Raw genomic sequence first — 25,806 nt, 5'->3', positions numbered from 1 at the left:
GGCGTTTCTATTACTTAGATAAAGCATAATGACAGTGTAGGAGATGGAGGAAAGATGCTGGGCAGGAAAGATACTGTAAGTGGGTGATTAAATCACAAAGGCCATCTTTGATTGCTGCAATCAGAGAACTATGGGAGCTGGAAAAAATTTGGGATTGGAAAAGAGCTGCATCATATGTAGCCTCCTTTCAGTATCATCCAGTCTTTTTTTTCTTCTACATGATTTGTGAAAATGCTTTGGGAGCTACTTGGCCTCTCCTAAAAACTTAGTTATTTTAAGATAAAGACCAGCCAGCTATACTGTCAAAACTATAAATCACCTCTACTGTATCCAGAAATAAACACCACCATTCCTTAAGGACACTTCTTTCTCTGCATAATCTCCCTTAACCCATCTGTTTGAAATCTGGCACGCTCTCTCCCCATCATATGGTCTCCTAGAATAAAATACTTCATTGCATTATGTGCATAAATAGTAACGGTCAGATTTTAAAGGGACATGGCTTGAAAGCGCCTTCATTATTTTTTATTAAAATTTGTCATGCATAAAGATTTAGTTCTCTTGAAAATCGTATTCCTTTCTAGTGAAAAATGAAATATGATATTAAGATATGTTGGGCTAATGGAGAAGTGTTTTTGCAATGAATTTCTTAAGCAAAGTTATATGCGTACCAGGTTCAATCCATCTCCTCCCCCCAAAAAAGAGTCCTAGAAACTGGACCCTAGTAACATACCTCATGATCATAGAATAACAGACACGTAAGGGACCTTGGAAGTCTTCTAGTCCAACCCCTGTGCAGGCAGGAAACTCTATACCAGTGATGGCATAGGTGCTACAGGTGGCATGCAGAGCCATATCTGGTGACTCACAAGCTGTTGCCCTAGCTCAGCTCCAACGTGCATGTGTGTCTTGGCCAGCTGATTTTTGACTCGCACAGAAGCTCCGGGAGTGCATTTATGGCTTCCAGAGAGCCTCCGGGGGGTGAGGGAGGGTGTTTTTACCCTCTTCCAGCTCCAGGGAAGCCTTTGGAGCCTGGAGAGGGCGAGCCTACTGGACCCACCAGAAGTTGGGAAACAGGCGGCTTCCAGCCTCCAGAGGGCCTCCGGGGGGTAGGGGGAGAAGTTGTTTTCACCTTGGCATTGAATTATGGATGTGAGCACTCACACATGCACGATAGCGCGTGCCCATACTCTTTCGGCACCCAAGGGAAAAAAGGTTCACCATCACTGCTCTATACCATTTCAGATAAATCGTTGTCCAGCCTCTTAAAAATCTACGGAAGCCCTTAGGTGACAAGTAAACATTCATGCTTGTCAACCTGTGTGATCCAAAGATGAGCCATAGTCAATAATCAACTATGTCAATCTTGCCTCCCCCCCCCCCCCCCCCCGGAAACAGAGCCTGATGTGGCAAGACTAAACTGCATACAGAAGGAAATAGCCATTCAGTGAAGAACAGCGCCTGCAAGATCCCAAATTCCAGTGATGGGCTAAGACAGAGGTAGGCAATGTTGGCTCTTCTATGACACGTGGACTTCAACTCCCAGAATTCCTGAGCCAATATTGCTAGCTCAGGAATTCTGGGAGTTGAAGTCTATATGTCATAGAAGAGCCAACTTTGCCTATCCCTGAGCTAAGACATGCTAAGTGCTTAGCGCATGACCAAGACAGAAGATAAATATTGTTGGCTTAGACATCATAATGCTCCACTCCGCACTACTTGAGTGAGCTTCTTGTTTTGAGCAACTGATGCCATCTCATTATTTGTACATTTTACCCAGACGGGGGTTCCAACTTACTGCCGCTATCGGTGCTGATGTGCACGAAGCTCTGGGTGACCGGCGTGCACGTGTGCTCGTCAGAGCAAGATGTGGCTTCTGCACATGCACAGGAAGCAAATCTCTTTAGAAGACGCGGGTGCACAAGATTTCAGCATTTTTTTTGCTTCCGCGCATGTGCAAAAGCAAAAAATCGCCAAAATCTCACATGTGTGCATCCTCTCACAAGATTTTGCTTCCTGCGCATGCGTAGAAGCCAAGTCTTGTTCTGATGCTCGCATCTAGCCGCCAGTCACCCAGAGCTCCGCTACCAGTGTGGAGTCCCTCACTGTTCCAGTAGCAGCCTGATACTTATTTTACCCATAAGGTAAAGGTTCCCTTGCACATGCATAGAAACACAGAAGACTGACGGCAGAAAAAGACCTCATGGTCCATCTAGTCTGCCCTTATACTATTTCCTGTATTTTATCTTAGGATGGATATATGTTTATCCCAGGCATGTTTAAATTTAGTTACTGTGGATTTACCAACCACGTCTGCTGGAAGTTTGTTCCAAGGATCTACTACTAACATGCATGCTAGTTGTTTACGGCTCTAGGGACAGCGGTCATGTCTGTTTCTAACCTAAAAAGCCAGCGCTGTCCAAAGATGTCTCTGTGGTCATGTGGTCTACATGATTAAATGCTGAAGGCGCACGGAGTGCTATTGCCTTCCCACCAAAGTGGTCCCTATTTTCTACTTGCATGTTTTACATTCTTTCGAACTGTAAGGTTGGCAGAAGCTGGGACAAATAACGGGAGCTCACTCCATTATGTGGCACTAGGGATTCGAACCGCTGAACTACTGAACTTTCTGATTGACAAGCTCAGCGTCTTAGCCACTGGGCCACAGCTTCTCTATTTTCCCCATATATCCCCATAAATTCTAACGCTAGAGCAATATTTCAAAACTGTCCCCTTTCTAGACACTAAATCAATTTTAGCGCAGTGCTGTGACAATGGTTCTGCCCACATGTTCAGCCCAACATATGGCAGAACATTTCGTGCCCGTATAGGCCTTACCAACTGTTGTGGTTAGCTCTGGCCCAGCTCCTGCCCCAAGGAATGTGCAGGTGGATGTGGGGGAAACATCCACATGCCGCAGGCCTGTTTTGCTCCCGATGGAATCTGCCGACGAAGCCTCCTCTGACCAAGGAAGCGTGAATGACAGGGAAGAGGGGAGTTTGGCAGACAGCCCAGGAGGAGATCAATCCTCTGTACAATCCCTGGATTCTGAACAAGAATTAATGGCACATCCACGCATGTGTAGAGTGATGCATAGGAGACAACAACTGAAAGATTATTACAAGAGAAAATGAGGCCACCTGTGGTTGGGTGGGGCTGCTGTAATTAGTGCTACAGATAAAAGTGCAGACTGGTGTTTGAGCCTAATGGCAGTTTATCTGATTCATTGTTTCGTCAAGATCGTGGTTTTTGTGCTGTTCAAGATTATGTGTGGACTCTCTGGACTTTAGAATTGAACTCAATTTCCCAGTTATTTGGGTGAGCAATTGGATTTCATTTAACCTGTACCTTGTGTGTACCAGAAAATCCCTTTGACATTTAAAAAGGGAGCTGTTTCTGTTTTTCTAAAAACTTTTGGGTTTTCCTTTTATCATGTGGTGTGTGTCTTTCTGGACTAATTACCCTGTAATTATGGGCAGTTGAAACACGCCGGCAGAACACCAACTACCTGCAGACACATCGTGTACAGCCCACAACCCATTAGATGTTAAGGTCTTCCTCAAACACGATGGATGAAGATAAATTCAAATTTATGCCCCAATGTGGTCAAAAATCCAGTAATAAACTTAAAATTTGGGAGATGCTTTTAATTTGTTCTGTTTGGATTTGTTGTCTGATTCTCCCAAAATGACATTGCATCATGAATCGTCATGTTTCATATTTCATCTGGAGTCTGCAATCCTGCTAGAAATAACAATAATGATAGCAAAAACAGACAGTAGTATAATTCAATTCAATTTGATTCTGAAATTCTTACCTTATCAAGGTATCATCATCCACAATGACTAACCAAGGCATTTTAGCAGGACTATGTTTTAAAAATCTTTCCAAAATGGCAAAGGTCTTTCCACAATGTCCTGGAAAGTAATACAAGAAAACAAAACAAAACAAAAAATCCTAAGAAGTAGATATTAAGTAAAACTTTGGAGATATATATCCAAATAAGGCATGCTCTGTTAAAGTATGGGTCAATCAGCTTAGTAACAATTAATTAGAACGTCTAAACAAGACTAGAATCTGTAGACAAAATCTGCTTGGCTGGCTATCCTTAATACAGCAGTTTAAAAAGAGAGTAATCTTTGGCCATTTACTCTGCAGCACAGATCATTCCACTATAATTCATCCATAAAAATGCTGATTTGGGACGGTGTTTTGGTTTGTTTGATGCAATTAGAATAAAGCTCTTTTCTTTTTAAACCTTTTATGACCTATAAAGCCCTTCATGGCATCGGACCAGAATATCTCCGAGACCGCCTTCTGCTGCACGAATCCCAGCGACCGATTAGGTCCCACAGAGTGGGCCTTCTCCGGGTCCCGTTAACTAAACAATGTCGGTTGGCGGGCCTCAGGGGAAGAGCCTTCTCTGTGGCGGCCCCGACTCTCTGGAACCAGCTCCCCCCAGAGATTAGAACTGCCCCTACCCTCCTTGCCTTTCGTAAACTCAAAACCCACCTTTGTCATCAGGCATGGGGGAACTGAGATATCTCCCCTGAGCCTATACAATTTATGTATGGTATGTTTGTATGTATGTATGTCTGCTTAATAATGGGTTTTTAAAAATATTTTAAATTGTAAATTATTAGATTTGTCATGAACTGTTTTATTGTGTTGTGAGACGCCCCGAGTCTACGGAGAGGGGCGGCATACAAATCTAATAAATATATAAATAAACAGCCATGCCCAGTGTCCAAACTCTCAAAAATGGGGTGAACCTTTTAACCTCATGGCAATGCCTACACTGGCTCAGAGACAGAAAAATAAATGAAAAGTAATATGGATGCTTCAATATAATTGCCTTTCCTTGCTGTAATGTAGACAAACATTAGGTCTATGGGAGGCTCCGCTCCAATATTTGACCATTCCTGCTCAGCCCAATCACACATTACAAAAGCTAAACATTTGCATCTTAAGTATCACTTTTCAGGCTGAAACTTGGAGTCATGTTAGCAATAAAATTATATTAATAATTATATTAATAATATTAATGCAGTATCAGAGGCTTTCCATTCAGCTGTGTAGAATGTGAAGGATGTGTGTTTTTGTTTTATTTTTAAATAGTTCTTCTAATGTATGATGTACACTGAAGATGGCATTTAATTTCATTGTACAAAGTGCAATGATAATAAAGCGAACTTAACTTAAGCATTTGTCAAAGACATTCAGGTGGAACACTTGTTACAACCTGTGAGATACGTATTTCTCTCACAGGTTGTAACAATTTCGTAAGCTACTTAAAACCCACCTCTGCCACCAGGCATGGGGGAATTGAGATACTCTTTCCCCCTAGGCCTTTACAATTTTATGCATGGTATGTCTGTATGTATGTTTGGTTTTTATAATAATGGGTTTTTAATTGTTTTTAGTATTGGATTATTATTATATGCTGTCTTGTTATTGCTGTTAGCCGCCCCGAGTCTCCGGAGAGGGGCGGCATACAAATCCAATAAATAAATAAATAAATAAATAAATTCAAATAAAGTATGTCATTTAAACTCACCTCTTTCGGTATTTGGTACTCCTATGTCAACAGTAGGTATTGAACTTTCTGCATAATCACTGTAGTATTCCATGAAAGTGGATTCTTTTTCCCAGGTTTGCTTCACAATAGGTACTGAATTAAAAACAAAATGAAGACACAGGCAGGAGAACCATTTGGAAATAATAATAATACCCATTTAGAATACATTGCCGTGTCTTCACGCCAAGTTCGATTTAGTACAGTATATCCTTTTAGATGGTATCCTAGTCATAGATAGCTTATGTGTTTGCAGTACTTCTGATAATGAAGTAATTCTTATGCAGCACCAAAATGGAAATGAATTTGAAACCGCTTGGTAGGATACAGCAGCCACCATATATTGACTTGCAAAGTAATCCTGATATTAGAAATCGTTGTTTGCGCAGAACAGTGTGAAATTAATGCCTTAAATGTTCACATCAAAGGGAAAAAAAGGATGAAAAGGAAGTCAGAAACACTATGAAAATGCTGGTGGCTGTAGAAATATGAAAAATAGAATAGAATAGAATAGAAGAACCGTTGAAACTTACCTGAACGGTCTTCTCGATGCACTGCAAGGAGAGTCCAACGTGGGTAATTCTCCAGTCTCATTGGAGGGACTGAGTTTTAATTTAAACATTATGCAGGTACCGCCCCCTAGCCTACCAGTCATAAAGAAACGAAGGAGCAGTAAACTATAAATTTTTTTATTAACAACTGGAAGGCACACCCAGGCCCAATTTCTTCACAGTGCCAGACAAAAAGAGAGACCCTTGGTCCACCAATTGGGTGGGATTTGGACTCTCCTTGCAGTGCATCGAGAAGACCGTTCAGGTAAGTTTCAACGGTTCTTCTCCAATGCACTTGCAAGGAGAGTCCAACGTGGGATATACCCAAGACATAAACAGGGAGGGAAAACAGGACCAAGGGCAGTCAAGTAGAACACACCCTTTGTAACACCCTCCTCCCAAAGGCTGCTTCCGCTGAAGCAAAGGTATCAATCCGATAATGCTTGATGAAGGTAGATGGAGCCGCCCACGTGGCGGCTCTACAAATTTCTTCGATCGAAGCCTGTGTAGACCATGCTGCCGAAACAGCCGCACTTCGTGTTGAATGTCCAGTAATTCCCTGAGGAACAGTCTGTCCTGAAGCTGTATAGGCCTCAGTGATATAGATCCTTATCCAACGACTGATAGTTCGGGAAGACACTCTAGTACCTTGTCCATGCGATGAAAAGGAAATAAACAATGCTTCCAATGCCCTGAAAGCCTGTGTCCTACGAATATAAAGTTTTATTGCCCGTCTCACGTCCAATTTATGCCATCTGAGTTCAGATGGGTGCGTGCCATGTGTACAGAAATCAGGCAATATTATCTCTTGAGTTCTATGGAAGCCAGAGTTCACCTTGGGGATGAAAGACGGGTCCAGTCGAAGAACCACTCTGTCAGGATGGAATAGACAAAGGTCAGCTCTTACTGACAGGGCCGACAGCTCCGACACCCTCCTGGCTGAGGTAATGGCGACCAGAAAGGCCGTTTTGATGGATAAAAACCGCAGCGATACCGTCCTCAACGGTTCAAAGGGTGGAGCTGTCAAGGCCTTAAGGACAAGAGATAGGTCCCACGAGGGGAACCTATGGACTGGAGCCGGTCTAATATTTGACGCTCCTTTTAAGAAATCCCGAATCCAAGGATGTCTTGACAAGGGCTGGTACTGGTCGTGGTTCAATATTGTAGACAGAGCTGCCACATGGCGCCGTAACATGTTCGGAGCCAGTCCCTTGTCTAATCCCGCCTGGAGGAAGGTCAAAACAGTACCAGGCAAGGCTGCTACCGGATCTAGCTGCCGGTCCTCACAGAAGGTGCAGAAGGCTGACCACGTGGATTGGTAAATCCTCCTTGTAGAAGGTCTGCGTGCCGCCTGCATTGTAGCGATGACCGTGTCAGGGAGACGTAATTGCCTTAGACGGTCCCCCTCAAGTGCCACACGGTCAGGTTCCACCATTGAGGCTCTGGATGCGCGATGCATCCCTGACTGAGGGCTACCAGGTCGTCTGGGATTCTCCAAGGAGGGGAGACGGACAGCTCCTTCAAGTCCGAGAACCAAGCCCGCCGAGGCCAAAAAGGTGCTACCAGCAGAACTTCGGCTCTTTCCTGTATGATCTTGTGTAGCACTCTCTGAAGAATACGAGTAGGAGGGAATGCATACAGGAGCCCTACTGGCCAGGGGAGGCGTAGAGCATCCACCCCTTCTGAACCCGGAGATGGGAACCGGGAAAAGAAGCGGGGTAGCTGAGCGTTGTGGCACGTAGCAAAGAGGTCCACGATCGGTGTGCTGAACTGAGCTATTAATGCCCGGAACACTCCTGGATCCAGCTGCCACTCCCCCGGGTCCAAAGTCCTGCGGCTCAGCCAATCCGCCGTTACATTCTCTTGGCCTGAGATGTGCTCGGCTGCGAGAGAGGCCAGGTGGGTCTCTGCCCACTTGAACAGATTGTTGGCCTCCTGCATCAGGCGCCTGGATCTCGTCCCGCCCTGGTGGTTGATGTAAGAGCGAGCGGAAACGTTGTCCGTTAGAACCAGGACATGGCTGCCCTGCACCAGATGAGAAAAACTTAGCAGGGCGAGAGACACTGCTCTCAATTCCAAGAAATTGATGTTGATGGTTTCCAACTCTCGAGGAGTCCACAAGCCCTGGGCTACATTGGATGAAAGGTGAGCACCCCATCCGAAGAGGCTGGCGTCCGTCGTGAGAGTGATAAAGTCCTGTCCCTGAAAGGGTGACCCCCTTTGAATAGCGGTTGAGGTCCACCAACGCATGGATCTCCTGACCGCTGCAGGGAGAATCACCTGCATCCTGGTATGGCTGGTCTTTCTCCTTTGATAGGGTAGGAGAAACCATTGGAGGTCTCGAATGTGTAACCTGGCCCAGGGAACCACGTCTATGCAAGAAACCAACGTGCCCAGGATTTTGGAGAGAAAGGCCAGGGAAGGTCTTGGTTGATAAGACAGGTCCTGTAGTAGAGTCCGGATATTGGTCTGTCTGTCCTCCGATAGGAAAACTTGGCACAAGTCTGTATCGATGATGGTGCCCAGGTGAGCTAACCTGGTTGATGGAATTAGCTGACTCTTTTCCAGGTTTATGGTAAACCCGAAAGTTCTTAGGGTCGACAGGGTCAGTTGGAGATCCTGCTGTGCCCGGTCCCGGGACTTTGACAGGATCAGGACATCGTCGAGGTATGCCATGAGTCGCACTGACCTGTGTCTCAAGGTGGCCGTGAGGACGTCCAGAAGTTTGGTGAACGTCCTCGGTGCGGACGACAGTCCAAATGGCATCGCTCGATATTGGTAATGAGATCCGTTGATGGAAAACCGGAGGAATTGTCTGTGCTCCTGTAATACCGGTACATGGAGGTAGGCCTCCTTGAGATCGATGGAGGAGAGGAGGTCTCCCGGCCGTATGGATTGCAGTATAGACCTGAGGGAGTGCATTTTGAATTTTTGATAACGCACATACAGATTCAACCGTTTGAGATTTAGAATCAAACGGACCCTGCCCGAAGATTTGGGGACAAGGAAAACGATGGAATAGAAACCTGTTCCCCTCAGGTGAAAGGGGACCTCCTCTATCGCTTCTATCTCCAGGAGGTGCTCTATCTCCCGGTGCAACAGTGCACTCTTTTGGGGGTCTGTCACTTGAGGACAAGTAATGAAGCGGTGTGGGGGTACACGGAGAAAGTTGATCCGCAATCCCTGCGTTGCCGTGGCCACGGCCCAGGAGTCCAGGGATGCAGCCCTCCAAGCGTTGGCGAAGTGGAGGAGCTTGCCCCCCAGAGGGTAGGGGTCCGAAGAGTCATTTCCCACGTTTGGAACCCTTAAAATTGGAACCTCTGTAAGGACGGCGTCCCTGCTGGTAGGGTCTGCCTCGGTCCGCGAAGTACGGTCTGTCCTGACGGAAGCCTCCCTGGTTGAAAGAGCCCTGAGAGAAATTCCTCGAACCCTGAGAGACGGTTGAGGAGGGCTCTGCACGAAAGTTCTGCCTTCTATAGAAAGGAGTGAACCGTCGTTCTGCTCTCCTGTTGGATCTTGGGAGCACCTTCTTCTTATCTTTGTCCTTGATAAGGACCTTCTCAAGGGAATCGCCGAACAACTGTTCCCCTTGGAATTTGGCAGAAGCTAGGCGTCATTTTGATTTTACGTCCGCCTGCCAGCTTCGTAGCCAAATTAATCTCCGGGAGGACAAAGAGGATGCCAGCGCACGGGATGCAAATTTTGCCGCATCCATGGTGGCATCTGCGGAGAACTCCGTTGCCGCCAGCAGCTTATTTAAATCCTGGCGGAACCTGCCATCCTCCTGACTTGCACGTGCCTGCATGTCCTGTATCCACAGGATAGTTGCCCTATTAAAAAATGAGGCAGCCGAGGCGGCTCGCAAGGCCCAGGCTGCCATTTGGTGAGTCTTCATGACTACCGTCTCGGCTCTTTTATCCTCCGCCTTCAGACCCTCCGAAACCTCCGAAGGGACCAAGGCGTTGGACACCAAACTTGCCACAGGAGTGTCTATGGTTGGAGGTGTTAAAAGCGATTCCATCTCCTGATCGAAGGTGTAGTATTTCCTATCAATCAGAGAGGGGCCTTGCGCTGCTGCTGGCGCTTCCCAAGGTCTTTTAATATTGTCAAGGAAAATATCAGAGGAGGGAATGGTTTCTGGTTCCTTTTTTGGTACTGAAAGTAGGACCCCTTTTGAGGCCTGTGCAGTGTTTTCTGCAGGCAACTTCCCCTCTCCTGCTCCCTCAAAGACCAGCTTCGCCTTATTTAACATGATCCGAAAGAGAGAGGGCTTGAAGAGACCTACAAGGCTTGGAGGTTCGGGTGGTTGCTCATCCCCCGACAAACCTTCGCCATCTTCACTGTCATCCTCTCTGGGATAGAGGTCCTCTTCCATGGAACCTGGGAAGGAGGCTGGAGCAGGAGGTGCCCACACATTTCTATGTTTTGGTGGAATGGGAATCCCAGGGGCCTGTTGTTGTGCCCCTACTGTAATCCCTTGGGCATAAACACTGCTTATTAGGTTCAGTAGATCCTGAGGCATGCTCTGCCATGTATCAAACGAGCTCCTCAGACCCACAGCAGAAGGTGTAAAGGTGGCTGTGGGCTGGTTATGCTGAGCACCCGTGTTGCTGGCCATGGGCAAGGTATATTGGGGTCCTGAAGACAATAGGGGGCGTTCAGGCGACCAATCACGTTCCGTTGCCGAGCCTACAACCCCAGCAATGCCTAGCAAGGGGGAGGCCGGGGGGGGGCGTGGGCCCCCGAAGATAATTAGGCTGGGCCTGAGGCGCTGGTGGCTGTTTCTGGGCCATTTCTAGCTGCCTCTCCAGTGCACGTATCCTCTTCTCAGCCTCCTTAAGTGAGGCGGTCTGAGAGGATTTAGTCTTGGCCTTTTCAGAAGAAGGCTTGTCCTTGGGGGTAGTGGGCCTGATGGAGGTGGCCCCCTCCTCCCCCAAATGGGCCGAATTATCTGTCATATTTGATCACTCACGGTTGTATACAGACGATAAGGCCGATCGCAAACGCAGCTAACAAAGCAATGAGGTTGTGTCCTCAATGCGGCTGCGTGTTACTAGGCAAAAAGGGGGGGGGTTGCCTCGGAGCGTTCCTCGCTCCTCTCACCCCCAGCGATTTGACTGCAATCGGCCAAACAAAATGGCCGCCGCGCCGTTGCCTTGGCAACCGGCGGGAAACTTAACAGCCGCTCCCGCCCTTTTGTACCCGAAGGCTGGCTCTGACGCCGTTTTGGCGTTTATGCAGGGATCCGTTGTTAACATTCCCCCTCTCTCCTTGGGGCTTGCCCTGCTGTTAAAGCCGCAGCCTTCCCATGGTTGCCAGATCTTTGGCTATGGTAGTATTCGCCGGGCGGGGCAGGCCCTTTCCGGCGGCAACCGTCTCCCATCCCAGGCGCGACCTCGGGGGTCGGGAACCTGGTCGCCCTATAAACTTAATGCCCCCCCCCCATGGCTGCGCTCAGCTTCCCGTGAGCGTCAATGCCATGGAACAAGGGGGGGGGGGCAGGGCATAACAGTCAGACGGACAGAACCCTCGGAGGGTCTGATCCGTCGCTGCAAAGGAGAAGCCAATCCAATACAAGGAAAGACCTGCAAACAAAGAAAAGAATATAGAAAAGCATTAGTGAACAGAGAAAAACAATTACAAAGATATTTAATCATCTATTACTACTAATACTTATGAGGAGAAACTCAAAAAATGTCCCATTACTGCGACTGAGTTTTGATGACTGGTAGGCTAGGGGGCGGTACCTGCATAATGTTTAAATTAAAACTCAGTCCCTCCAATGAGACTGGGGAATTACCCACATTGGACTCTCCTTGCAAGTGCATTGGAGAATAGAATTCTTTATTGGCCAAGTGTGATTGGACACACAAGGAATTTGTCTTTGGTGCATATGCTCTCAGTGTACATAAAAAGATAAGATGCATTCAGCAAGAATCATTTGCTGGCTGGGGAATTCTGGGAGTTGAAGTCCAAATTATGGAATTGTTTGCATGATTATGCAGCTGAGGATTGGTTGACGCATGTGATGGGTGAGAATACACAAAGGAAAACAGAAAGGTTGAGTGTGCAAAGAGCGTAAAAACTGTGGTTGGATTTCTTCAGAAAGGAGTTTAAAAAGCAGCAGACTTTGCTATAATTAAAACAAGTGATGAGTGAAATAGTTGGGTACTGAGAAAATAAATTCTCTCATCAGCCTAAAAAGACTCAAAGAATAAAAGTAATGTCTGAAACTCATTTATCACACTGATATAACAGTTTACAGAGACAGTAGGATCAATACATCTTTGTTGTGATTTGAAAGGAGAGAAAAACGCTGAAGGCAATTTCCTTCAAACAAGGACATCAGATTAATTCACAATACAGCCTACCAAACTAGTCACTGGTTTGACATAGATGGGATGCAAAAAATAGAGGACAGTTATGATTGAAAGGAAAACTATGCTTCAAAGAGATGTGATCAGAAGAGAAAGAAGCAGCCACAGATGCTTCATGTGGGCCAAAGTTTTCACTTCCAACAAAACTCTGGTTAAAATTAAATATGGAGTATTTAGTTAGCTGTATATGTTTATGAAATACAATACTGTATGCAAAGGTGTCTATGGAGATTCTCAATGAGTCACGTCATGGTTGTCCTGACAGAGTTTGTTGCAAAATCCAGAAAGCACACACACAGGTAACTGATTCAGCAGGATTGATTTAAATGAGAAACTTCTTTATATACAAGAATATATATACAAGACCATCAGCAGAGATCAGTTTGATTTCAGAGTTCAGAGCAGACAAAGTACAGATTGGGTTGAGCCAGGCCCAGCCTTCTAGTTTAGGTTTCAAGTTTGATTCTCTGCACAGACTCATATGTGTTTAACTCTCATTGGTTGACTTAGTTGCTATGCCTATTCATTGGCTGATCTTGTTACCATGGTTCTCCCAGTAATCAATATTCTAACATTCTTCCCTTCATGACTAGAAGAGATATAAATCAAATAATATTTTAAGAGCTTTGTTTGAAGACCTACATTGACAAATACCTGAGTATCCCTTTTACTGTGGTATTTGGAGGGAACTGTCAATGCAGGTTTTCAAATACAGCTCTAAAAAAATATTATTTTATTTCATCTTTGCAATGAAACAAAGATCATCCACATATGCTAATACAGTGATACCTCGTCTTACAAACCCCTCGTCATACAAACTTTTTGAGATACAAACCCGGGGTTTAAGATTTTTTTGCCTCTTCTTCCAAACTATTTTCACCTTACAAACCTAAGCCGCCACCACTGGGATGCCCCGCCTCCGGACTTTTGTTGCCAGCAAAGCGCCCATTTTTACACTGCTGGGATTCCCCTGAGGCTTCCCTCCATGGGAAACACCACCTCCAGATTTCCGTGTTTTTGTGATGCTGCAGGGGAATCCCAGCAGCGCAAAAATGGGCACTTTGTTGGCAATGGAAGTCTGGAAGTGGGGTTTCCTAGCAAAGGGAGCCTCAGCAAAATTGCAGCATCACAAAAACACGGAAGTCCAGAGGTGGGGTTTTGAGGACTTCTGTGTTTTTGCGATGCTGTGATTCCGCTGAGGCTCCCCTCGCTGGGAAACCCCACCTCCGGACTTCCGTTGCCAGCAAAGCACCCGTTTTTGCGCTGCTGGTATTCCCCTGCTGGTATTCCCTGCAGCATCACAAAAACACGGAAGTCTGGAGGTGGGGTTTCCCATGGAGGGGAGCCTCAGGGGAATCCCAGCAGCGCAAAAACGGGCGCTTCAGCTGGCAAAAGGGGTGAGTTTTTGGCTTGCACGCATTAATCGCTTTTCCATTGATCCCTATGGGAAACATTGTTTCATCTTACAAACTTTTCACCTTACAAACCTCATCCTGGAACCAATTAAGTTCGTAAGACGAGGTATCACTGTACTTGACAATCCTCCACCTTGTAACTCTCCAGCTTATATGCAATCATCAGCCTTGTAACTCTTGAACCCCAGGCCCTTCAATGCAGTATCTACACAGATATTCCAATTTCTAGCTGACTGCTCAGCCCATAAATGGCTTTGTTCAATTTGTACACCACGCTAGGCTTTTCACTTCCATGTGCTTAACCATGCAAGTTTCTTCCTCTAATTTAGCACTGAGGAATGCAGTAATTATGTCAAAATCATTAGAGATGGGCTGCTATTGGCTTCCATCAGAATATCAATAAGAATCACATAATGACAAAAAAAATTTGAGTGAAATGTGAGTCAATTCATGGCACTAGATTCCCAGTCATATGTATCCAAAGCAGCTAAAAAAGAAAAAGAAAACCCTATAGTAAATTTTAAGCTGCCCAAAGTCAGTGAGAGATGGGTGGAAAATAAATAAACCTAGTAAATAAATAAATAAAATCACATATGTACATATCTAATAAATAAACATTTTATTGATTTGTTAGATTTATATCCCATTTTTTTCTTGAGAAGGTAAACGACAGCAGATGTTTTTGTTTTGAAAGCTGTGGATTTGTACCCTCAATGCAAATTTCAATTTCCTTCCTTACCATTTTTCTGACTAATTTTCTCACAAGTGATTTTCTAGTACTGTGACGGTGAACCTATGGCACGCATGCCACAGATGGTACGCAGAGTCATATCTACTGGCACGTAAACCATTGCCCTACCTCAGCTCCCACGTATATGTGCACATTAACCAGCTGATTTTAGGCTTGCGCAGAGGCTTGGGAGGGCATTTCTACCCTCCCAAGACACCAGGGAAGCCTCTAGAGCAGACCTGGGCAAGGGGCAGCCCGCGGGCCACATCCGGCCCGCCCGCTGTCTGTGACCGGCCCGCCCACTATCTGTGACCGGTCCGCAGAGGTCAGGGTCCGCTCCAGTGCGAGGATGAAAGAGCTCTGCTGGGACTCCTCCGGTTCCTGCTTTCCTGATGAATCATGACATGGCATCGGACCAGAATATCTCCGGGACCGCCTTCTGCCGCACGAATCCCAGCGACCAGTTAGGTCCCAGAGAGTTGGCCTTCTCCGGGTCCCGTCGACGAAACAATGTCGTTTGGCGGGACCCAGGGGAAGAGCCTTCTCTGTGGCGGCCCCGACCCTATGGAATCAACTCCCCCCAGATATCAGAGTTGCCCCCACCCTCCTTGCCTTTCGTAAGCTCCTTAAAACCCACCTCTGTCGTCAGGCATGGGGGAATTGAAATATTCCCTTTCCCTTGGCTTATAAAATTTATATATGGTATGACTGATCTCTTAAATTGGGTTTTTTAGATTTTTTTAATATTAGATTTGTTTACGTTGTCTTTTTACTGTTGTTAGCCGCCCCGAGTCTACGGAGAGGGGTGGCATACAAATCTAATAAATAAATAAAATAAATAATGAAGAGCGGACCCCGACCTCCTACCAAGAGTGGCCGAGCACAGAAACCACGCAAACACTCCAGCGCAGTGACCATGGTGCACCGTGTTGCCGTAAAGCAAACACTTAGGGGTCTGTAGAGTGGGTCTGGGTGTTTAGGTCAGGCCAGGGTCTGGGTCTTTAGAGTGGTCAGTGTTTTAGGCCGACCCTCTAAAACCATCCCTATTTCTCATGCGGCCCCATGGCAAAATTAATTGCCCACTCTTGCTCTAGAGCCTAGGCCTATTGGTCGCCCTGGAAGGCGGGAAATGGGCCGTTTATGGCCTCTGGGAAGCAGGGGAGGCAGTTTTCATCTTTCCCAGGCTCCAAGGAATTATGGGTGTGGGTGTGCACATGGGCGCTATCGCCCTTGCATGTGGGCTTTTGGCGCCCAGGAAAAAAGGTTCACCATCACTGTTCTAGTATATGTGAAATGTTCAAAAAGGAAACATGTTAAATGAAAAGGCTAACTATACTTTTCAAGATGTTATATAAATTAATAAAAACAGCTTCAGAAAAAAATGTAAATATACTTTTAACACCAGAACTTACTTCTGTCTCCGTGGAATTTCCGGCATGTTTTTACAGCAATAAAGATATCCATTTTCTTCACAGGATCACCCTAAAAATAAAATACGATCTCCATATATTGTTCAATTTATGTATTTTTAAAGTTAGATTGATAATTATCCATTTATTTTTAAGGAAAGAACTGGAGAAGAACGCAATTCCATTCTCCACAAAATATTATTCTTTATTCTATATCTGAAAATGTAAATAATCAAATGTTGTCTGGCAGCATTTGCTGCTTAAATTTTAATAGACATTCAGATTGCAGTCATGACTAGTGACTAATAAGAAAAAGGAACAGTCTTAACTACAGCAATGAATGATACTATACTAAGATAAGTTTGGTTGAAACTTATCGATTTTAATATGAGGGAGTTAAGGAGGTCATATCTCACTAATTTTGGCTAGATCAAATTTTCTTAGGATTCTACTAGGACTTTAAAAAAAAATCTTTTCCTGTAACCAGGTCAAATATTTATAAACAGGTACAAACATTCACAAACATATTTGCAATAAGAGCTATATTTTTATAGCCATATAAAAATCTCATTCTCCCCCCCCCCCTCTGTTCCACTTGATAAAACCACAAATGTAGAAAACTTAGAAACTAACTTGGGGGGGGGGGCAAATCCATGAATGGAGAAATACCTCAAAAATATATAAACCAGTAGTTGCAGAAAATACCTGCTAAGATAAAAATCAGAAAACCAAATTGGAAGGAGAGTAGAATAAATGTGTATTAACTGAACAATCTTACTTTCCTTAAATTTTAATTCAATTCAAATTATTAGATTTGTATGCCGCCCATCTCTGAAGCTTAAGTTAATATTAAAGTTAAGCTTAAATATTAAAGTTAATATTAAATATTAAAGCTAATATTAATATTAAAGTTAAGCTTAAGAAAAGGAATGCACTTTCAATATCAAATACCTGAGTCTCTGTGAGATGGGTGGCATAGAAATCTAATTAATAAACCATAAGTAATAATAAATAAAATGCTAACACACCATTTTCAAAGCAATACAGACAGTCCTCATTTAACAGCCCTAATTGGGATCTGCGACTCTACTGCTAAGCGAAGCGGTTAGTAAGGGATAAATCATGTGACTGTGACTGTACTTTATGGCTGGAAAGAGATAAGACGAGCCAGTTTCACAGTTTCTCTTTGGTTTGCATCCTAACCATTCACCCCATTCCCCTTAGGAATGCCCCACTGCCTGCTTACTGTCTTATACACACCAAAAGCCATGCGATTGCACTGCAGCCTGAGGCTGAAGCTAAACTCACGCTATGCATACAATTTACAATAGTTTCTTGCAGTCAATTTCTCTCTAATCTCTCCTCTATGTGAGAGGAGATGGGATAAAAAACAGCAAGCAATTTCTGTAGACAGCCTCTCCTTTGCTTGACCCTTTTTTGCTGTCAATGCAATCGCATTGCTCTCGATGCGTAGAAGAGCAAACAGCTTATTTCCTTGCAATCCCTTTCTCTTCAATAAATCTGCCCTGCAAAAAGAGGGGAGGGGAAAAAAACACAGGTCAAGCACAAGACAATGCTACGGACAATAAAGGTGATTGAGAGATACTTGAAAAGATTGTAAATAGCATGTAAAGTTAAGTTATTTTTTCAGCATTGTCGTAACTTTGAATGATTGCTGAATGAAGGGTAGCAAGGACTATCTGCATGGCTTTGTTGTGAAAACTCAAATGTAAGTTAAGAAGTTTGCAAAATAATTGGTTGCCGATCAGTTTCCGGTCACAATTCAAAGTGTTGGTTATGACCTATAAAGCCCTTCATGGCATCGGACCAGAATATCTCCGGGACCGCCTTCTGCCGCACAAATCCCAGCGACCAGTTAGGTCCCACAGAGTTGGCCTTCTCCGGGTCCCGTCAACAAAATAATGTCGATTGATGGGACCCAGCGGAAAAGCCTTCTCTGTGGCGGCCCTGGCCCTCTGGAACCAGCTTCCCCCAGAGATCAGAATTGCCCCCACCCTCCTCGCCTTTCGTAAGCTCCTTAAAACCCACCTCTGCCGCCAGGCATTGGGGAACTGAGATATCCTTTCCCCCTAGGCCTATACAATTTATACATGGTATGTTTGTATGTGTGCTTGTTTGGTTTTTAATAAGGTTCTTTTTAGTTATTTTAAATATTAGATTTGTTATATGCTGTTTTTATTATTGTTGTTAGCCGCCCTGAGTCTACGGAGAGGGGCGGCATACAAACAAACAAACAAACAAACAAACAAGTGAAGAAAGTTCAGGCTACCTATCTCACACACAAATAAAACAGTGCCCAGAATTTTACAATCCAAGTTCAACAGCCCATGGAAAGAGAACTGCATGATGTACCAACTGGGTTTAGAAGGGTGAGGAGCCCTTGAGATCATTTTACAAGCATCTAATGAATAATGGAAAAGGCAAGGGAATTCTAAAAATGTCTGATTTTGTTCTGAATATGTAGGCTGCACAAAAAGTTGTGGGTATCTCTTAAAAACATCTCATCTGCCATTTGAAGAATTTGTATGATAACCAAAAATAACAGAAGGGAATATGGAGGAATTAAGTGATTCAACTTTGGCACAAAGTGCACCAGGATTATCTGTTGTCACTTTCATAGAAACATAGAAGACTGATGGCAGAAAAAGACCTCATGGTCCATCTAGTCTGCCCTTATACGATTTCCTGTATTTTATCTTACAATGGATATATGTTTATCCCAGGCATGTTTAAATTCGGTTACTGTGGATTTACCAACCACGTCTGCTGGAAGTTTGTTCCAAGGATCTACTACTCTTTCAGTGAAATAATATTTTCTCACGTTGCTTTTGATCTTTCCCCCAACTAACTTCAGATTGTGTCCCCTTGTTCTTGTGTTCACTTTCCTATTAAAAACACTTCCCTCCTGAACCTTATTTAACCCTTTAACATATTTAAATGTTTTGATCATGCCCCCCCTTTTCCTTCTGTCCTCCAGACTATACAGATTGAGTTCATGAAGTCTTTCCTGATACGTTTTATGCTTAAGACCTTCCACCATTCTTGTAGCCCGTCTTTGGACCCGTTCAATTTTGTCAATATCTTTTTGTAGGTGAGGTCTCCAGAACTGAACACAGTATTTAACTTAAACTTAAAGGCAGAACCTATCATGAGAAATGCACAAATAGCAGAAGGAATATTTGAAATTACTGTAAGATTGTTTGGAACAATAGTTACTTCAGATATGTTCATGATATATATTATGATGGTATAAGCAGGGTAGACTTAAGGAATCCTTTGTTGAAGATGAAGAAAGGGGAAACGCCACAGCTGCTCAATATTAACAAGAACTGAAATGTCAAAAATTCTGGGATGTGATAGTAGTTTTTCTGACTAATGCATTTTATTTAAAAGCTTTCTTGAACTACAGCTCACTGCATCAGATGCTTTTTAATCAAATTCCTTAATCACCGTTCTCCTACTATGCCTGAAATTACAGTATGTCAACAGATAATGGCAGTCTTTATTTCTCTGTAAATCAGCAGAGAAAAAGTTGAACTACTGTAATGTGAAAGAAAAGAAAGAGCTTTTCTTCCCAAGCTGAAAAATTCACAAGATTAGTCACTTTAGCCACGAAACGGGAGGTTACTATCATTTGGTTAAAGACTATCACAAGCTCATGCGACATACCAAAATGCCAGCATTTGCCACTGACATCCAAGTTACATGGTGTCAAAGCTGTTGCTATTAGTTATTATAGATGGCCACTGGAAAGGCTTAACAAAAAAAAATAAATTCCTTTGAGTTGTGGCGCTGGAGAAAATAGCAATAATTTGGACTGAAATAAGAACAAATCGCTCAGAATTAGATGGAAGTGAAACCAGGCTGCTAAAAGCAAGCATTTATAATGTGCCTAACCATTAAATATTTTTGGACACATAATGCAACAGCAAGTCATCAGAAAAGATTCTACTGTTTGGACAAATCGAAAGCACTGGAAAAAGAAACCAACTGACAATAAGGTGGTAACACGACACAAGTATGACTTTACAAGAACACAAAGAAGCAGTTACTGACAGTGATGATCACTGAATCACCAAGATTCAGAAGCAATTGAAAAGACTGAAATAAAAATCAAAATATCCAAGCTCACTGGTGATTACTATAATACCAGCATTGAACATTTGAAATGTTTTACATAAATGACTTTATAATTCTTTCAGCTATAGGACAGCATTGCTATTGCCCTATTGCAGATCCCATTAATATTAGCCCTACGTAGCAAATCACGACAAACAGATTATGGATGAGGGTTAAAGAAAATGGATTGCCTGTCTTCCATTTTAAAATAGCAATAGCACTTGAACTTATATACCGCTTCATAATGCTTAACAGTCCTCTCTAGACAGTTTACAGAGTCAGCATATTGCCCCCAACAATAGAAACATAGAAACATAGAAGTCTGACGGCAGAAAACGACCTCATGGTCCATCTAGTCTGCCCTTATACTATTTTCTGTATTTTATCTTAGGATGGATATATGTTTATCCCAGGCATGTTTAAATTCAGTTACTGTGGATTTACCAACCACGTCTGCTGGAAGTTTGTTCCAAGCATCTACTACTCTTTCAGTGAAATAATATTTTCTCATGTTGCTTTTGATCTTTCCCCCAACTAACTTCAGATTGTGTCCCCTTGTTCTTGTGTTCACTTTCCTATTAAAAACACTTCCCTCCTGGAACTTATTTAACCCTTTAACATATTTAAATGTTTCGATCATGTCCCCCTTTTCCTTCTGTCCTGCAGACTATACAGATTGAGTTCATTAAGTCTTTCCTGATACGCTTTATGCTTAAGACATTCCACCATTCTTGTAGCCCATCTTTGGACCCGTTCAATTTTGTCAATATCTTTTTGTAGGTGAGGTCTCCAGAACTGAACACAGTATTCCAAATGGGGTCTCACCAGCGCTCTATACAGCGGGACCACAATCTCCCTCTTCCTGCTTGTTATACCTCTAGCTATGCAGCCAAGCATCCTACTTGCTTTCCCTACCGCCTGACTGCACTGTTCACCCATTTTGAGACTGTCTGAAATCACTACCCCTAAATCCTTCTCTTCTGAAGTTTTTGCTAACACAGAACTGCCAATACAATACTCTAGGTAAAAACAGCAATTTGCAAACAAAAATTGTAGTTCAATACAATGGGAGATGTTAAATCTGAGGGTGAGTCAATTTGATCTAATGGTTAAAATATCAGGCTAGAAAGCCAGAAACTGTGAATTCTAGTCTCACATTCGGTAGAAAGCCAGCTGGGTGACCTTACCAGAGTCACTTTCTTAGCCTCGGGGAGAAGAGAAAACTGTTGTAAGAAAACTCCAAGGACTAGACCAGGCAAATACCAGAAATAAAAAAAACTATACTCCAACAAACCAACCCCTGTAATGGGCGACACCTTGAAACTGGTCCCCCTCCTTTTTTCAATTTCAACTTGAAGAACCACATTCTACTCTGCAATGTTCCTTTTCTTCCTTCTCCATGAAAAACAGGAGTAGATGACATTGTAAGTAAGCACATATAGGATCTGGCTCTAAATTTGCTTTATTATTATTATTAAACTCAAAAAGCTAGGATTATGCTCTCAACGTGGGGCTGCCTCTGAAAAGTGCCCGGAAACTACAAATTGTGCAAAATGCAGCCGCGCGAGCAGTCTTGGGCCTTCCAAGGTATGCCCATATCTCTCCAGCACTCCGTGAACTGCATTGGCTGCCAATTGGTTTCCGAACACAATTCAAAGTATTGTTTATAATAAATAATAATAATAGTAGTAGTAGTAGTAGTAGTAGTAGTAGTAGTAGTAGTAGTAGTAATAATAATAATAATAATAATAATAATAATAATAATAATAATAATAATAATAATACTGCTGCAACGACTCTGGCATAAGCCAGTGAAAGTGGTCCCAGTGGTACTTGGCATGCTGGGCGCAGTACCAAAGGATCTCAGCGGACATTTGAAAACCACCGGAATTGACAAAATCTCCATCTGTCAATTGCAAAAGGCCGCTTTACTGGGATCGGCATAATTCGCCACTACATCACGCAGTCCTAGGTGCTTGGGAAGTGCCCAACTGGTGATGAAATACGAAATCCAGCATAGTGATCTCGTTTGCTGTGTTGTACTGACATAATAATAATAATAATAATAATAATAATAATAATAATAATAATAATAATTTATTAGACTTGTATGCTGCCCCTCTCCTAAGACTTGGGGCAGCATACATACCTATAGGGCCGCCTTCTGCCACATGAATCTCAGCATCAGGTTAGGTCCCACAGCCTTTTTCAGGTCCTGTCATCTAGACAATGTCGTTTGGCGGGACCTAGGGGAAGAGCCTTCTCTGTGGAGGCCCCGGCCCTCTGGAATCAGCTCCCCCTAAAGATTCGTACTGCTCCAACCCTCCTTGCCTTTCGTAAGAACTTGAAAACTTATTTATGCCGCCAGGCTTGGAGTCATTAGATCCCAGCCTCTGGTCACTGAATGCTTAGTGTACTTGGTTTGTATTTGAGTGAATGATTTTTGATATCTAACTTTTATAATTTTAAACTAACTGTTTATATTAATTAGATCCAATTGTATTTTGTACACTGTTTTATTGTTGACATGTTGTGAGCCGCCCTGAGTCCACGGAGAGGGGTGGCCTATAAACCCAATCCAATCCAATCAATCAATCAAAGACATACCAGACTTCTTAATACAGAAGACAAGTTTGCAGTAGAGTATTAACACACAGTGCAGGTTTCAAACTGCTTTTTCTCTTTTGCATGAAATGACATTTAGATATAGTGAATCAAGGAGACCTTTCAAATGTCTTGAGGGGAAACCACCACCACCCCAATCTATTTGTATATGTGAAGAAAAATACCGAGAATCTAAGAAAACAAATTCTGCAGTTTTCTAGCATATTTGGGAAAATGACACCTGTTAAAAGCAAATGTCAACTTTGGAATGGATTGAAAAAAAATAAATCAGATAGATTTCCTAGCACGATTACAAGGGAAATAAAGAAATGATGATGAAACTGACTATTAAAAACAGATTGGTAATGTTTCCCAATCACATTTTAATTATGTTTTCTGAAAAGTTACCTTTGTTATCAGGCATTTTCTTTGTATCAAAGCCAATAATGGAGAGAGAGGGAGAGAGAAAGACAAAGACATACAGAGAGAGATAGAAAGATATATGCTGAAAAGGCAGTGAAAAAACATCCACTTTACTAGCTTCAGGCATGAGCAAAACATTACCTATTTAGTTAAGCCACAATTGCTGCACAGATAGAAGTTGCAAGTTACATGCTAAAAACAGATTCATCCTGAAGTGTGGAAAGTCTGTTTTACTGTCTATTCAGTCTATTTGGACTGAACCAGTACCTCCGCGGATCAATTGAGAACAAACTGATTCACTCTGATGATCATGTGCCAAAGATCAAGTGCCAAAGCCCACTGCAACCACATCGTCAAAAAGACTTCAAGAGTTGTTTACTTAACCCTACGTAGCTTCTGCTCCAATAATCTCACACTACAAAACTTACGCCTTATGCCCCCTGTCCTACAATCCTTAAATATAGCTCATCTGCCTGGAACCCACACCGCATTTTGGACATAAACACTCTAGAAAATGCCCAGAGATACTTTACCAGAAGAGCCCTCCACTCCTCCACCCGCAACAGAATACCCTACGCAACTAGACTTACAATCCTAGGTTTAGAAAGTTTAGAACTACGTTGCCTTAAACACGATCTACGCATAGCCCATAAAATTATCTACTACAATGTCCTTTCTGTCAACGACTACTTCAGCTTCAATCACAGCAAGACACGAGCACACAACAGATACAAACTTAAAGTAAACCGCTCCAAACTCAACTGCAGGAAATACGACTTTAGTAACTGAGTAGTTGATGCATGGAACTCACTACCTGACTCTTTAGTATCATCACCTAACCCCAAAAACTTTACCCTTAGACTATCCACTGTTGACCTCTCCCGATTCCTAAGAGGTCAGTAAGGGGTGTGCATAAGTGTACCGGTGTGCCTTCCATCCCCTGTCCTAATGTTTCTTTTTACTAGTATCATGTATATGAATATTATTATATCTTTGCATACCACCAATATGTACTTGACAATAAATAAATAAATAAATAAATAAATAAATAAATAAATAAATAAATAAATGTGGGCCCGTCCGCCTGCCCTTGTGCTATACTGACCTTTGAAGCCCAGATGATAGGCGCAGATCAGATTGCTGTGCCTCAGCTGTTTTACTCACCATGGGTGCAGTAGAAAGCAAGTTTTAGAGCTATTTTCAAATGCACTGCGCATATGGAGCGAGCATGCGCATGCAAAGTACGCACTCAGTGAACCGGTTGTTACACCGGTTGAATCCCACCACTGACTAAGGTCTTTCCATTTACAGCACAAGAGTAAATAGTTGGTAATGTTTGACCTAATCAGTGACAAATTTCAGTATAAACAGACATGGCGGTTTTTTTTCTTAATTACTTTTTCCTTCAATTTTATCTAATTGTTTATACCTGCAAAGTTCTCTATTTGGAAAGTTCTAACAAGATATATATGGGATAGAATGGAATACTTTCTCTGTATTCTCTATCGGGAGAAGCAATCAGGAAGTACTTACACATTGTGGGAGGAAATTCGTGAATGCAGTGGCACAGGTAACACCATTAGGAGAGTTGAAATCTTCTGTACAGAATTCAGGCACCGGTGTGAGTTGTGGTCCATTCCCTTTGTCCCAGATATATAACGCAATCTTTCAAAATGTAATCACATACAAAGGTAGTTATGCATTATCTATATACATTATTAGAGAGAGAATTACACTTAAAGTTATTTATCAACTTTCCAAGAAATGTTATATAAACCCTTGATGTTTCCTAGAGATTTACCAAGAAACCTTAAAAAATGCAAAGCAGAAAAAGACACAGTTTCATTCTCAATTAAAATAAAAATCAACCAAAGGAAAATGATACATTTCCATCACAAAGATGAAAAGTTCCAGCACATAATCCTGCAGACAATTCCTGGTAACTCCAATAAAGCCTGGAAATATCATGATATGATTGAGGAGCCATTCTAGTGGGTCTAGAACATCATTTTCCAAACTTGGCAACATGGTGGCTGGGCAATTATGGGAGTTGAAGTCCACACAACTTAAACATTATCAAGTTTGAAAAACCATTGCATCAGACACTGCAATATGATAGAGCAATGGTCCGAACTACAATAAGGCAACTTCTTATGTCCCTCACAAGAGACGTTAGCAAGGAGTAGCTAAGAAAAAATACAGATGGCTTTATAAGATTTATAATCTTCTCAGACTCAATTTGGAATTAGAAAAAAACAATGTATGACATGTTCCTTAGATGTTGCTTTTGAACATGCCCAGAAACCATATTTTCTTTGAACATATTTCCCTGACAAAAGTCACAATTTTTTGTTTCTCTCAGATATGGAAAACTGGGAGGGTTGAGGAACCAAGCTTAGAGTAAGAGCAAATCAAGAAGACTGTTGTAATGTTTGCACGCTTATATTTCCCCCCGTTATTGTTTAGTTTTAACCTTGAAGGCCACTCAGATATAAGATGGGTAGAGAAATGAAGGGAGGGAGGGAGAAAGTTAGTTTTTTTTCAAGCCAGGGAGTCTGTATTCCTAGTCCTTTATTTGCAAA

The 25,806-nt window shown here is 42.9% G+C and overlaps 1 protein-coding gene across 2 annotated transcripts in view; it reads right to left on the bottom strand.

Moving 5' to 3' along the window:
- B3GLCT (beta 3-glucosyltransferase) overlaps positions 1-25,806 on the bottom strand; it is a 105,873-nt gene that overhangs the window by 12,589 nt on the left and 67,478 nt on the right. For both annotated transcript variants that reach the window (XM_070751699.1, XM_070751700.1), the window contains exons 9-12: positions 24,758-24,889; positions 16,061-16,130; positions 5,558-5,671; positions 3,818-3,917 (exon numbers count right to left, since the gene is read on the bottom strand). In XM_070751699.1, coding sequence (XP_070607800.1) covers positions 3,818-3,917; positions 5,558-5,671; positions 16,061-16,130; positions 24,758-24,889 — 416 coding nt within the window. The remainder of the gene's footprint in view (positions 1-3,817; positions 3,918-5,557; positions 5,672-16,060; positions 16,131-24,757; positions 24,890-25,806) is intronic.

This window comes from Erythrolamprus reginae, chromosome 4, assembly GCF_031021105.1.
Source record: "Erythrolamprus reginae isolate rEryReg1 chromosome 4, rEryReg1.hap1, whole genome shotgun sequence".
NCBI classification, from domain to species: Eukaryota; Metazoa; Chordata; class Lepidosauria; order Squamata; family Dipsadidae; genus Erythrolamprus; species Erythrolamprus reginae.
Note: the sequence above shows the minus strand (reverse complement) of the source record. Positions and strands in the feature narration are given on the sequence as shown.